The 14,536-nt window shown below is 45.6% G+C and overlaps 1 protein-coding gene across 7 annotated transcripts in view; it reads right to left on the reverse strand.

The window, feature by feature from the left end:
- kcnma1a (potassium large conductance calcium-activated channel, subfamily M, alpha member 1a) overlaps positions 1 to 14,536 on the reverse strand; it is a gene marked incomplete at both ends in the record, with an annotated part of 195,553 nt that overhangs the window by 90,916 nt on the left and 90,101 nt on the right. For all 7 annotated transcript variants that reach the window (XM_084459171.1, XM_084459172.1, XM_084459173.1 and 4 more), the window contains one exon: positions 2,161 to 2,222. In XM_084459171.1, the coding sequence (XP_084315297.1) occupies positions 2,161 to 2,222 (62 nt within the window). The remainder of the gene's footprint in view (positions 1 to 2,160; positions 2,223 to 14,536) is intronic.

Raw genomic sequence — 14,536 nt, forward strand, 5'->3', positions numbered from 1 at the left:
ATCTGAAGAGCATTTGCGCCGTTTCAGCGGGGGGGGGGGGGGGGGGGGGGGGGGGGTGTCGTTACACACGACACACACACATGCACGCACGCACGCACTACACACACGCACACACTCAGATGAGAGGACTTGAGAGGCTCCGGCTGCTGTAGTGAGAGCATAGCGGTAACTCAATCCCAGCTCTGACCAGGGCTGGCCGAGCGCCTGTGTGGAGGGAGGCTGCTCTGACCAGACCCGGGTCCCACTCACCGTCCCCCGAGGACACGCGTGTGGAGAGAGCAGCACAGACTAATGAGGAAGAGTGTGTGTGTGTGTGTGTAGTTTGTGCGTGCATGTGTGTGTGTATGTTTGTGTACTGTATGCTGGGGGTGTGTATTTGGGCTTAGGTTAATTAGGGCAGAAGACATAATGAGAGACAGAGCCTTGGGGAGCACACACACGCACACACACGCACACACGCACGCGCGCACGCACGCACACACGCACACACGCACACACACTTCCTTGTCGAGTCAACCAGAGAGGAAGTCGTAAGGAATGTTAGCCAAACACCGGCACATCATTAGCTCATCAGCACTTGCTTAAATGAAAACAATTTTTTTTTTTTAAACGCCGGAGCTCATTATCATGGGCCAGGCCACGGCATCAATGATAGCACGGTGCATCCCACACACCCCATCCTGTCCTTGGCATGTTCTTCTACAGCCATCAGGTTTCTCACTGTCACCTCCCAAGACATCGACCCGCCTCTCTGTTGACTGATTGACTAAATGTCCTGTCAATCACTGCTGCACTCCAAACACTGCAGGCGTCGGCTCAGGTGTCGAAACAACGTCAACTCAAGTTCTATTCCAGCTGATGCCTCAATTAATGCCGTTCCTCGATTTCAAGAATGTGTGCTACGTTTCAGGGGCCTGCTAAGTCTGAGAGAGAACGCAAGAGGGACGGCTCCTTCCCAACCCCCCTGCCGGTCCTGACTGAGGCATTATGGGGGATTAGAACCGTCCAGAGTGGAGAGATTTTCCTCTGCCTGTCTATTTCTTGAAATATGCCTAGTCGAGGCAGAGGGATGGACAGAGAGATGGAGGGGGGATGGAGGGATGCAGAGGGAGGGGTAGAGAGAGGGAGGGTTTACTCTCTTCCTGTGCAAGCGGAGGACGAGACACACGCCGACGCCGAGTATCTTCCGTATTTTAAGTAATTATGTACAGGCTCAGAGTCCACCTCACCGCATTGAGATTTTGTAGGATACACTTACCGAGCGAACGTACGTGTGGGCGTGTGTTCTGTAGGGGTGGAGATATCAGGCTGTCGCTGGGTGGGGGTCAGAGAGGTATCGCTGGGTGGGGGGGTCAGAGAGATATCGCTGGGTGTGGGGGTCAGAGAGATATCGCTGGGTGTGGGGGTCAGAGAGATATCGCTGGGTGTGGGGGTCAGAGAGATATCGCTGGGTGTGGGGGTCAGAGAGGCCTGGTGAGCAGCACCTTTTTTTTTATTTAATATTTTTAAATCTGTTCTGACTGTGTTTATATGACTTCTCTCTCTGAAGAGATGAACTCTTCTTATTATTAACCTTATATTTGTATGAATGGTGCTACAGTATATAAATAAAATGACATTGACAAAGAACGCACTGGTACCCTGCCTATCTCAGTTACCATGGAAACAAACTTCCCTCCATTGACAAAACCACAGAAACATGAGATTACATTCGTTTAGCCGATGCTTTTATCCAAATCGACTTACAATAATTGTATTTAACGTAGACAGTCAGTGTACTACTACTCACCAGTACTTCTCCTATCTAAACAAGTGACTAAGAGCATAATCTAGTGCTAAAGCCAAAGTGCATGAGTAGCAAAATATAAATATATTAGGTGCTTTAAGGTAGGCTGTAAGGTAGGATCCTGGTAGTACTTCTTGAAAAGATGAGTTTTGAGCCTGCGGTGAAAGATGGGCAGTGACTCTGCTGTCCTGACATCAGTGGGCAGTTCATTCCACCACTGCGGGGCCAGGACAGAGAAGAGCCGTGACCGTGTCGATCGACCGCAGGGGCCTCGGTGTGATGAGGCAACCAGTCGCCCCGAGGTAGCAGAAACATGCTTGTGTGTGTGTGCGTGTGTGTGCGTGCGTGTGTGTGTGCTAGTGTACGATACTTACTCAGAAGAGTCTATAAAGTATATTCCAAGGGCCCCGATGCTGAGCGCAAATACTAGGACAACCTGAAGACAAAAAGAGAAAGAAAACCAACATGAGTTTTATGAACACAGCAGAGGTATACTGTACCACAGAGAGATACACACGTTAGAACCTGAGCATTAACAAACCCGTCTCAAGTTTAACAATACAGACATGGCGAGTCGGACGACAGTCTGTGTTCCTGTGTGGAACAACCTATTATAAGTATATAAGTATAGTACAGCTGTCACCCTCGCGTACTCCCATACTCAGCCGACAGGCCGGCTACAGGCTAGAAGACTGATGTCCACACTGACAGACAGACAACACAGTTACAGCTGTTAGCTGTAATCAACCAGCCCCTGTCCTCATCCACAGGACATTTTGAAAAAGCCATGGCTGAATAATGAATGGCGGGCCTCATGTCAGGGAACACGGGACGCTGTAAGTACAGTCCAGCTCCATATTGTATATACCCCCGGGGGAAAGACAATACACACATCTGTAAACCAAGCCCGCCTCAGGAAGAGAGTGTGTGCGTGTAAATGTTGTTGTTGATTAGGGCCGTAGATATCGAGTGTTGACGCTATTTATGCTGAGTCAGGACTTTGGTTGCTTCGTGATGTCTGGGAGGGAGCCGGGCCGAGGGCCAGGACTCGCTTTGCTGAACATCACCAGTGACATCACTCTTTACTCTGAGCTGAACATCACCAGCGACATCACTCTTTACTCTTGAGCTGAAGACGACATCATTATGCGACTTGGATTACATGATCTCCTGTATGAGACAGCATGCTTATCACATCAACTAGGATGTCATATGTTCAAGTTTTTCAAAAAACACAAAAAATAAAATGGCCTAAGTCAACATATAGGAATAGGTTGACATACTGTAGGCCATTATACTACTGGGATGAACAGTGTGATCTTTTCAATTGAGGATGTAGGCAGAAATTTTACCAGAGTTGGTCAGCATCATGAAGAGAGGAAAAATAATTTTCCTCAAAAAAATGACTTTGGCCATTATTTTAAGAAGGTGATAATGTGTTTTGTCTTCAGTCGTTTTTGGCAGCCGAGCAAATTCAATCTTAATCCTGACGACTCTCAAAAAAGACAAAATCGAATCGCACCAAACCTGTGCATGTAGCCAGCCAGCCAGCCATCATGGCAGAAAAAATAAAATGGACATAACTTTTTTTTCTGCACCAAAACGCAAAGTAAGAATATTATGGAATAAAATACTACCTAAAAGAATAACTGGTTAATGTTCCCAAGACATGTGGAATTATGTGAAATGTGGAAACACTAATATGGAAATGTTATTATGTCATTAGGCAGCAGAGCAGACAACAAGTGACACACCGCCAGTTCAGGAACAGACAGGGAGAGACAGACAGGGAGAGACAGAGAGTCACAGGCGCACTTTTGTTGGCAGCATTATGAAAGCTTGCCAGCTCTCTTTCTCTCTAGGGCTCTGGATACTATGTTATTTAGTATGTTAAATTTGTACAGGAAATATAAATAAATATCTATATATATACTACATTATTTGATATTTCTCCTCTTGTTATAGCCAGATAAAAGTATCGAACCACCTTTAAAACTGCTCTAGAATACAGGAATTGGCATCTCTTCCTTTCAAATTTTTCAGGGGGAGGGCCCCCAGACTCCCCCCTTTTGGTGTCCCACCCATTTTCATTTCCCTTCCGACGCCCATGCTATAAACCATTGGTACATCATGTGCCTTCCGGCGCAGTCCCGGACGTTTCCGTCCACAGATTGTGCTCTTCGACATCACCGACCACATTAGTCTCATGAACAGCCCTGCTCCCCACAGCCAGGCTGTTCAGCTAGCACACAACACACAATAGAGCCTACAATAGACAGCCCTCCCCTGCCTGGGCCTAGCATCCATTATAAATGATTGGGGGTGGATTTTTTTTCATGCTATCGTCCTTTAGACTGCATTGTAGCTCAAGTAATGAGACCCCGCCCCCCCCCCATCCATGTTTAATGGTGGTTGTGTGTGTGGTGGGTGAGGAGGAGGCGGGGTGCTGGGGCAGCAGACTGCGGGGGTCAGACTGGACGCTGCCCTCGGGTCGCTCGAGAGGCTCCACAGTGACTGCACACCAGAGAGGAGACATGAATTCAATCCAGAGCACTTTTGATAACATCGGCCTCTCTGGAGGGAAGACGTCGCGATCGCCGGAGATGACGTCCAGGCGGCTGGAGTCTTTCCATTTAATCCATCTGCTAGATCAGTTCTTCTTCGTTAATGATGTGCGGAGCTCCCAAAAGAGGGTACCGCTACTGTAGCTTGTTCGGAGTACACATGGTACGGTAGATCAACTCAAATAAAACTTTACTGATATAGTAGCAACACAATGTGCTTCATAGGAAAGAGAGAAACAGACATATTGTATATTAACTGGTAGTTCCAACCTCGCAATCTGATTGGTTAAACGGCGTTGTATGTGACACGATATACCACGGCAAAGCCTCTTTACAGTTCTATTTGAAATATTACTGCACCTATCATTACACTAGCCTACATAGGCCTACTCGCGTCATGAACCATCAAGCTTTGAGCCGTCTTGATTCACTGTTTCAACATTCCAATGTAACAGCTTTTTAATGTTAATTTTCTCAGTTTATCACGTCCTGATTGTTTTCCCTTACCAGATTAAGTAACCATAAAGACTTCCAATATGTGGTCTGTTTACCAAAATACAGCCTGTTTGAAAATGTGTCGACACGTTGTCGGACTTCCCCGGTAGGGTCTGTTGGCTACAGTGTAGCCTGTGTGTGTCATCCACTAATGTTGCAGCCGAATGCGCACATCTCCAGTGCCGTAATATGTGCATTTGCAATAAAACAACGCACACAGGCGATTTTCAAAATAGACCCATGTGAAGAGGCAACTCCAGGGTTTCAATAATTTATCCTTTCATTAGCTAATCACGGCGTATCTCAACTCACAATGTATTTGGCTAGCTAACGCTAGCTAGCCTGGTCTAACCTGAGACTACCGTGGCATATCAGACATGGGGGAAAAATCAACTTGTTTGAGGACAATGAGGCTGGCAATCATAAACAGTTTGTTGCCAATTAGTTTTGACAACTGGGCAATTGATATGTTGCACAGTGAATATGCATGGATCACACTTAGATCGTGGCAAGCTAGCAAGATCAGGGGTGCCTTACAGTAGCTATGTCATTAGGCTAGGTTATCAAGCTAGGTGTTTGGTTGCTAGGTCATATCCAGGACTCAGACACATTGCTGAAAGGAAGGGTAACAGATCATTTCCATTTCAGTTACAGTTCCAAACCCATGTTAACTATGGGATGTCATCACTGTTCCTCCAGGAATGTTGATCGTCATTTGAAACTCCATAGCAACGTGATAGTTTTGGGAACTATTTTTCTGGGCGTAGTTCACTAAAATCAGTATTAAGACACTGAAATACTAGGTTTTGATTCTATAAATATTTCCCGATGGTGTAACCCGTTGTATAAAAGCAATAACTCACTCGAGGGTTGTGGTATATGGCCTATATACCACGGCTTGTGCTGGTCGACGGCACTCGGCTGCGCCTCGTGCCTATGACCGCAGCACAAGCCATGGTATATAGGCCATATACCACACCCTCTCATGAGTTATTGCTTCACTAACCCTAACACTAATCTTCCAGAGGAACGCAAAAACCAGTTCACCCATATGAGCTGACAGATGTCCAACACCGAAAGAACTCTACCTTAAAATGCACAACAAAGAAGGGCTTCACATGAGAGAGACGGGAATGGTTTCCAAACAAGCAGAGAGGCGAGACAGGATCAGAGCCTGTCAGACTGTCAGACTGTCAGGGTGATACGGTAGCATAAGGAAGTGAGTCCTGTTCTGCACTACCCTCCCTGAGAGAGCTATAGTCACACACACACACACACACACACACAGATGCACAGTTGCACACTGACATGTCCTTGAGGCTAATCTGTTTCTCTCTTGTTAGTGGGGGAGAGAGAGATTGAGAGAGAGAGAAATTTTGACAGAGAGATGGTAGGAGAGGAAGAGAGACAGAACAGAGAAACAGATGAAGACAGGGAGTGGAGGGAAAAATAACAGAGAGAGGGGGGGGGAGGTACTGCAGGCGGCTGAAACGCTGAGCAGTGAGCGGCCGCAGATGAGCTGAAGATACATTTTAAACTGACCTAGTTATTCAGCTGTGAAAGTCTCTCAGCTAACGCTAACGTGGGTTAGCCGTCCACCTCGCGCTCGCAAACCCTGACAGGCCGCCGCCATTACAGCAGACGGGAGGAGATCTCAAGGGAATGGCAACAACGCAGGGATATTTCCTCCCTCCTACAACCCCCCCACCCCCACCCCCACAAAAAAACAGAAAAAAAAACAACTGCAGCATCAGTCGAGTCAGGGAGGCACAGCTAAGCAGAGGCCTCTGGGAAACGTAGGCATTTTTCTCTTGCTTTGTGAAAATGAATATTCAGTGTAGGACTGGCCTGTCTTGAGAAGTACAGCAGGAGCAGAGGAGTGACTATGCAATAAACAGCCTCTGAACATCGCATTCATCAATCATATACAGTATCTCCCAGAACATCAACCCCTACACTTTTCCAAGCTCAGTGTTTGAACCTATTCAAATGTAATCCTCTGCATGAGACATGCAGGATTCAATATGCGTGTCCGTATCTATGTTTATGGAGCCGTATCTATAGTAATTGTGTTGTGGTTGTGTTGTTTTCCGGTGAGTCCTATAACAGTCCTATAACTGGGGTAGTAGAAGTGTAAAAATGATGTCAAATTATTGTGTGTGTGTGTGTGTCCTTTTGTGTAGGGTTTCAGTTTTCAGCACTGCAAGCAGACATACTCAAGAGTCATAAACACACAATAACACTCACTCGTAAATACACGCACACATACACACCCACACACAAACACACACAACTCACAAACACAAACAGTAATTCCCGGTTGTGATTACTCGACACGCCCACATCCACTCGCGTGTGTGTAGAAAGCAGTACTTAGAGCAGCAGAGCTAGGCTAAGCCACGCACAGGAACAGAACACCCAGGCCCTCAATCAACTGAAATAGCTTAGTACAGCCTGAGAGTTTCAACTGTGACTAACCACTATCTAAAATGGCCTCTCTACAAATTCAAACTTGACACCAAAGCACAAAAGAGCTAAAACTGGATTAATGGAGACCTTCTTCCCACGGAGAGAGAGCTGGGTGTCTTTTGAGTTCTGATGCTGAATTTCTATTCCTTGTCTTCCCCAAAGTGCTGCCTCTCCTGGCAAAGATCCCAACGGAGTCACTGACAGGTGATGCAGGCTGACGTACCGAGTCACGTCTTCACGGCAAACATTCGGCCTGACATGCTGGGGGAACAAAGCACTCCGCTCTGCAGTTCAGTTAAAAGCTCCCAAAATCCCTCCATTCACTCAACCTAGAGGAGATACTCCGAAGCACGTGTGTCCGTGTGCGTGTGTGTGTGTGTGTGTGTGTGTGTGTGTGTGTGTTTGTGTATCCACTGTAGGCACACTAGCTCTAGTCCAGGGTGAGGCAGAAGTTCTCCCTGTTAGGAACCACATTTCTCTATTAGCTTTTTTCACCCATTCTGCTGTTCAGTATCTCCTATGATGTTTTTGCTCTGAAAATGTAATTTAATGTCATTTATTGCTCCATAAATGTTCTTAGCCGTTAGACAAACATACTCCAGGAGCTTGCTCGATCGTCTCGTTGAGAGGGGTCAGGGAATACTTTTTACAGCTCACCTTTCTGGCCCCTGGGTGATACTGGTTTTTTGCTTCCCTTTGAAATATGTAGGGGAGGGACCTATGCCCACCCCCCTTGTTCTCTGTAAAGCGCATTGTGTTGCCTCTGTGTATGAAATGCACTATACAAATAAAGCTTTGATTGATTGATTGATTGATTGATTGATTGATTGATTGATTGAGATAATATATTTTCATTACTCACCCAAGCGAAGAACGATGAAAGCCTTTTCTCCGAGGTGGCTTGACATTCGGCCCCCCCAACCTTTTACATAAAAAACACTTTTTTGCACAAGCGATCCTGATCATGTGATCTCTCTCCACCATAGAGAAACACAGCGTGAGATCACATGATCAGGATGGCGAAGGATTTGTGGTAAAGAAATGTGCTATTTAAGTGCAAATACATGTTATTTTTATATGAAAGGTGGGGGGCAGAGAGTCAAGCCACCTCAAAGGAAAGGCTTTCATCGTTTGAAAACCGCCTTCACTTCGGTGAGTAAGAAAAATATATCTGCAGAGAGCAGACTGAGTGAAAAAAGCTAATAGAGAAAATGCATGGTCCCTGACGGGGGGTAAGGGAAGGTCCCGCCTCGCTAGCCTGGCCCTGGACCAGAGCTAGCTACGCAGTACCACATCAGTGACCATGAAGGGCGTGAGGTCGTTTCATCAGTACTGATGACGACAGCAACACTACGTTACTCCCAGTCCCCTCTTATTCAGCCATGCCAGCCTCGGCACTCCCTCCCACTGTAAAGATTGGCTTTGTTTTGCTGCAGCTTATCTAACAGCATGATGCCCTCCTCTGTGGGGTCTTCTCTGTTTGAGAGACCGAGCACAGAGGTGTTGGCTGGCTCCTACTCCTGATACAGGCCCAGATCTTTCACAAAACCATCCACGTTGCATAGCGCCAAGGCTGCACTGAAGAGAGAATTCTAGCCTAATCACAAAATGAATTAATAATCAGACTAGCGCATAATACATCACAGCCTGTAGCTCTCTCGTCTGGATGCAGGTGGTTTTTCAGCAAACTCCCGAGCTGATGAGGCAATGGCTTTTCTGGCTCTGTCAGGACATTTGCATGATACTGCTCCAGAACATTTAGAGGTCGACTTCAAAGGCAGAAAAATACAAACACACCCTTCAGGCTAGAGCTGTGAACTCAACACACAAACAAAAAAGAAGAAAACCAACAACACACTACCAGGTGTACTGTAGCTTCTGAATTACTAGGACTAGGGGATCCTCCTCCTGCCTCTGTCGAAGACCGCTTGCTGTACATCTCTACTGGAATTGCTGGTGTCTCACGAGTGAACCCGCTGGCCCGGCGTCTCTCCAGCAGCCATGTTTCTTGGCGTCGGGCCTGCGTCCTTTTCCCCGGCCAGCCTGGTTCACTGGTGTGAAGCGCAGAGCTTTATGGGAGCCTCCGCCAGAAGGGACAGGAGAGGTGAACAGCCAAGACGCACAGAGACAGAGGGAGAATCTCATCCCGACTTTTCACCCCTCTGTCCCCTCAATCCCTTCCTCCATCTCTACCTCTCTCACAACAGTTGAAAGGGAAATTAAATGAAAACCATTTAGAAGCCAGCCTGACGTTCTCACTCCACCATCACTTCTAAGTCTCCGTGTTCCAGAGCTGACCAGTGTTTACCTAGAAAACCGACACACAGAAACACAACCTCGGGCCCCTGACTGCGGGGAACACCGGTCAGCTCTGGAACACGAAGTCCGCAGGGAACAGGGCCTCGCTTGTCTTGGTCTGGCAGGCAGGAGGCAGGTTCACATTCTTGTATATACCTCATATCTCTGCCGAGCTACCGACTCACCCCATGGGATGGGACTGCCGGGCTTTAGCAGAACGCATGCTGATTCACAACACCGCAAAAGACCAGAGGCCCATGATGAGAGATCTCAAAAGACCAGAGGCCCATGATGAGGGATCTCAAAAGACCAGAGGCCCATGATGAGGGATCTCAAAAGACCAGAGGCCCATGATGAGAGATCTCAAAAGATCAGAGGCCCATGATGAGGGATCTCAAAAGACCAGAGGCCCATGATGAGAGATCTCAAAAGATCAGAGGCCCATGATGAGAGATCTCAAAAGACCAGAGGCAGGGTTCCTAGGGCTTAAAGTCCCAGTTAACCAAAATCAGAGATTTGCTTGAAAACACATTCTATGTGTTAGTGATGCATTGCTGATAACATGTAAAAATGGGATGAACCATGTGTAGTACTGAATTGTGAAGTTAGACCAGTTTTGTGTTTTTGACCAGTTTTGATTTCTGGATTTTCTGGGCGGGCTTAAAACGGTACCGGATGACGTAGAGCGGTGTTCTTAGCATATCCCCGCCCTAACACTATATAAAGCTAGAATGGATTTGAATCTTCGGTTCTGCTCAATCTTGAGTCTAGAATTAGCTAGTTTTAACCAACAGTCTAGAATTAGCTAGTTTTTCTTAGTTAGCAATGCCTATGCATAAAACTAAACGAAAATGCATCCTTCCTGGATGCCAGCAGGAATGGGATGATAAGGTCTCCTTCTTTCACTCCCGAGTAAAGCTGAAATGAGAAGCAAATGGGTTAGCATTTTTGAAGAGCCATGGTGTTACAGAGGAGTGTCACCGCTAGCGCCCGCCTCTGCAGCAAACATTTCACTCCCGAAACATTCTGCAATTATAATATGAGGCTTTTGGGTTTCACGGACTCACGACTGGTCCTGGTGAATTCGGGGGAGCCAACCATCTCCCTCCCCGGCCTCCATTCTCCTCCTGTCGCATCAACCTTTGGTGCCGACACCGCTGCCGTGTGTGCTTATAGCTAATTAACGTTATAACGTTAGCTAGGTAACGTAAGCAATAGGAAAATACACTGCTACGTTAATCTACAAAATGTGTCTTGACATTTATGTGGTAATGTCAGCTATGATTAATTATATGTAATCTTAGGAGGAATTATAGCTAACATTATCTATGTAGATTGTTGCAAATGGGAGTGTGTATATAACCTTAGTCTAGCTAACATAGCTAGCAGCACCGACCAGGCGACCACCCACCAAATAACGTTACGGATGATATATTATGACTATAAGCGTTAACTATACAGAAACTGCCTGCCATATTTGTGGCACCTGATGTGCGTATGGGTTCACCGGTAATGGTTACAGTATATTTCTCCAGCGGGAGACCGGGAGGCGGGAGCGAGGGGGATGGTTAGGTAGACCAGCTGCAGCTGGAGAAAGACGCACCCTCTCCCAGTGAAGCGGTGCTCGGCGGCTACTGGCTGAACATTCCAGTTCTGTTGGATATGTTGCGGGAAAGTTGAAGCCGAGTGCTCGTTATTCTCACACATAACATTGCCAACGAGAGTCTGTCCCGATTATCAACTCCGGTAGTGTACGCTTCTTCGCGCTATCAGCGCTGTTCAAGCCAGTGACTAAAAGGTACATTTTAAACAACTTTTTCCATTGATCCCAATAAGGGACGACAGGATCGCCTGGGAGGGATAGGAATAGGTCCGGAGGTGGCAGGGAGAAAATAGGGACAGACTCATACATTCCTCGTTGCCTGTTTTTGTATTTTGCATCTAAGGGCAGTAACACTGGCGCGTTGGTATAGAGTAGCTACAGTTTTACCTGTGTTATTTGTCAGGAGGTAGGTTAGGAGGAAGCATCTGTGCGTTTGACTCATTAGACAAGTGTAATTTCAACTCCTCTCTGTTTTCACAAAGCTGTGCCTTCCTACCACAAAAGAGACGGCGTGCCAGTGTGACAATATGCAGACCAGAGAACGGTACTATTTGACAGGTTCTTCCCTCCACACCCCCTCTCCACGCAATTGGGTGTGGCTTCGGTGCCTTCAGCAGACACGCCCCCACAGTCTCAGACCAGAGAATGCTGCTGATTTTTAACCGATTTTGAAGCCTTATTTTATATACTTAGCGACATTTTTAATCACTCAGATTTGGCTGGGTGGTTAATGACATGTTTTCCTGTGGTGTGTGAAGCTCATAACAAAAATTTGAACTGGGTTAACCTGGACTTTAAGGCAAGTGTGATTTAAGACTTTTTTAATGGCACTCAAAATGAAATTTAAGACCAACTTGTCAATAACCAAAATTTCGAGAAAAGACAATTAGGGGTTTAGGGACAATTATATTATTATCAAGGAATATGACAGGTTGTTTCTGAGCCAGCAGTGTGCATGCTTGGGGTCTGTCTGTTAAATGATTGGCTGTTGGTGATTAATCCAGATACATAGCACGCTCCATTGTCAAGGGATATGATGGGCTGTTTATGAGTCAGGAAATTAGTGAGCAGACATCCTGCTCTGAGCATCCGGTCCACAAACAAAACCGTACGCAACCTGATACAGTACTGGACGACAGTTTTGGACAGACGGGCTCTAGACGGGATCTGAATCTGATAGTGAATGGATGATGCAAGGTTACGTTCCAACAAACTTGAATTCTGTCAAGTAACTTTACCTTCACCTTCACAAGCCATCTCTGGCCTTAGGGTTAGCCAATTCTAACACTGGCTATGCTAGCTAATGCATTCTAAACCTTTTGAATTATACCATATCAGCATATCATGCAACTGAACAAAGCAAATTTTAATGTTAGCTTGTGAGCTAGATAGAGCATAGTCTACAGCCAAACAGGGGCGTTCAATGGTAGCTAGCTGCCTTACTGGCTAGCTAGCTAGTTTCTTTTTTTTTAGCTAGCTAATTTCTTAAGGCTCAAGCTAGCCAGCTGACTTTAGTGTACCTATTCTATTGAACGCCCATTTGGCTGTAGATGCTATATCTAGCTCACTAGCTAATGTTAGCTAGCTGTGTTTTGCTTTGTTCCCAGTCCCAGCAGCCTGTACGCTACACCATACATTGTAGGCTAACGTTCTCTCTTATGTCATCCTCGGACGAGCCCTTCAGCAAAATTTCCAGTCATCTCGATCGTCCGTGCACCAGTACTTTCCAATATACACGTTTAGATTAGTGCACCTTGTCTGACTGTATTCAACTAGCTTGGCTATGTATTCAAACGAAAACCTAGCTACCTTTGAGCCCCAACTAGCTTTAACAAAAACATTTACTTTGGGACAGATGGCCAAGTAGACTAACGTTAGGCCTACTCTGTCCTTTGTTTGCGTTTTTACCCATGGCATGATTAAGCAGGCACGCGGGGGCGGGGAGAACAAAAGTACTGGGAGAATCGCAAACCTGCTTTTGATTTCGAAGTTTGAAGTCAAAAGCTCATTTGATTTTGAATTGAAATAGTGACACCCAAATCCTACTTTCCATGTGTTTTTATACATTTTTAAGACTTTTGAAAGATTGATTTAAGCCATTTTAATACCAATTAAGGCCTTATTTTTAGATTAATGAATTCAATGCCTTTTAAGACTTTTTAAGGATCTGCGGGAACCCTGATGATGAGAGATCTCAAAAGACCAGAGGCCCATGATAAGAGTTCTCAAAAGCGGAAAATGGAGCTGGCGTCCCAGTACTGCCAGTTATATCTCAAAATATTGCAGCTCGTGTTGAATTTGCTGCTGTGTTACCAGTCACCTCAAATCTATAACTATAATGACAGAAATGGTATATGCGCGTCCACCATTTGACAGATGGGGGACTTTTTTTTATATTTCAGTGCCTTATCGTGCCGTGTGTGCAGTAGTTTAGTATAGTGAAGCTTGACATTCTTTCTTGCTAATTAGCTTCAGACAGCAGACTAGGCTGCCTTCAGGCTATAGTGTCTTCTGTTCAATTATTCATCGGTTCCCAACGGCACAGGCAAGTATTCAACAGCTATGTAGCTACAGTATGTGTTGTGGACAGTGTCATTCAAGTTAGCTAACTAGCTAGATATAGCTACTTCAATTTGAATGCAACAGGGGGACCTCTGCCATCAAGATTCTTTCAAGTACATGTACATGTACCACTACTACTACTACTACCACTACTACTACTACTACTACTACTACTACTACTACCACTACTACTACTACCAATTCTACTACCACTACTACTACTACCACTACTACTACTACTACCACTACTACCACTACTACTACTATTACTACTACTACTACTACTACTACTATTACTACTACTACTACCACCACTACTACCACTACTACTACTACTACTACTACTACTACTACCACCACTGCTACTACTACTACCACTACTACTACCACCACTACTACTACTACTACTACTCCTACTACTAGTACTACTACCACTACTACTACTACTACTACCACTGCTACTACTACTACTACTACTACCACTACTACTACTACTACTACTACTACTACTACTACCACTTCTACTACTACTACTACTACTACTACTACTACTACTACTACCACTACCACTACCCCTACTGCTACCACTACCACCACTACTACAACTACTACTACTACTACTACTACTACTACTACTACCACTATAACTACTACTACTACTACTACTTCTACTACTACTACCACTACTACTACTACTACTACTATTACTACTACTACTACTACTACTACTACTACTACTACTACCACTACTACTACTAC

This window comes from Borostomias antarcticus, assembly GCF_949987555.1.
Source record: "Borostomias antarcticus genome assembly, chromosome: 2".
Classification (NCBI taxonomy): Eukaryota; Metazoa; Chordata; class Actinopteri; order Stomiiformes; family Stomiidae; genus Borostomias; species Borostomias antarcticus.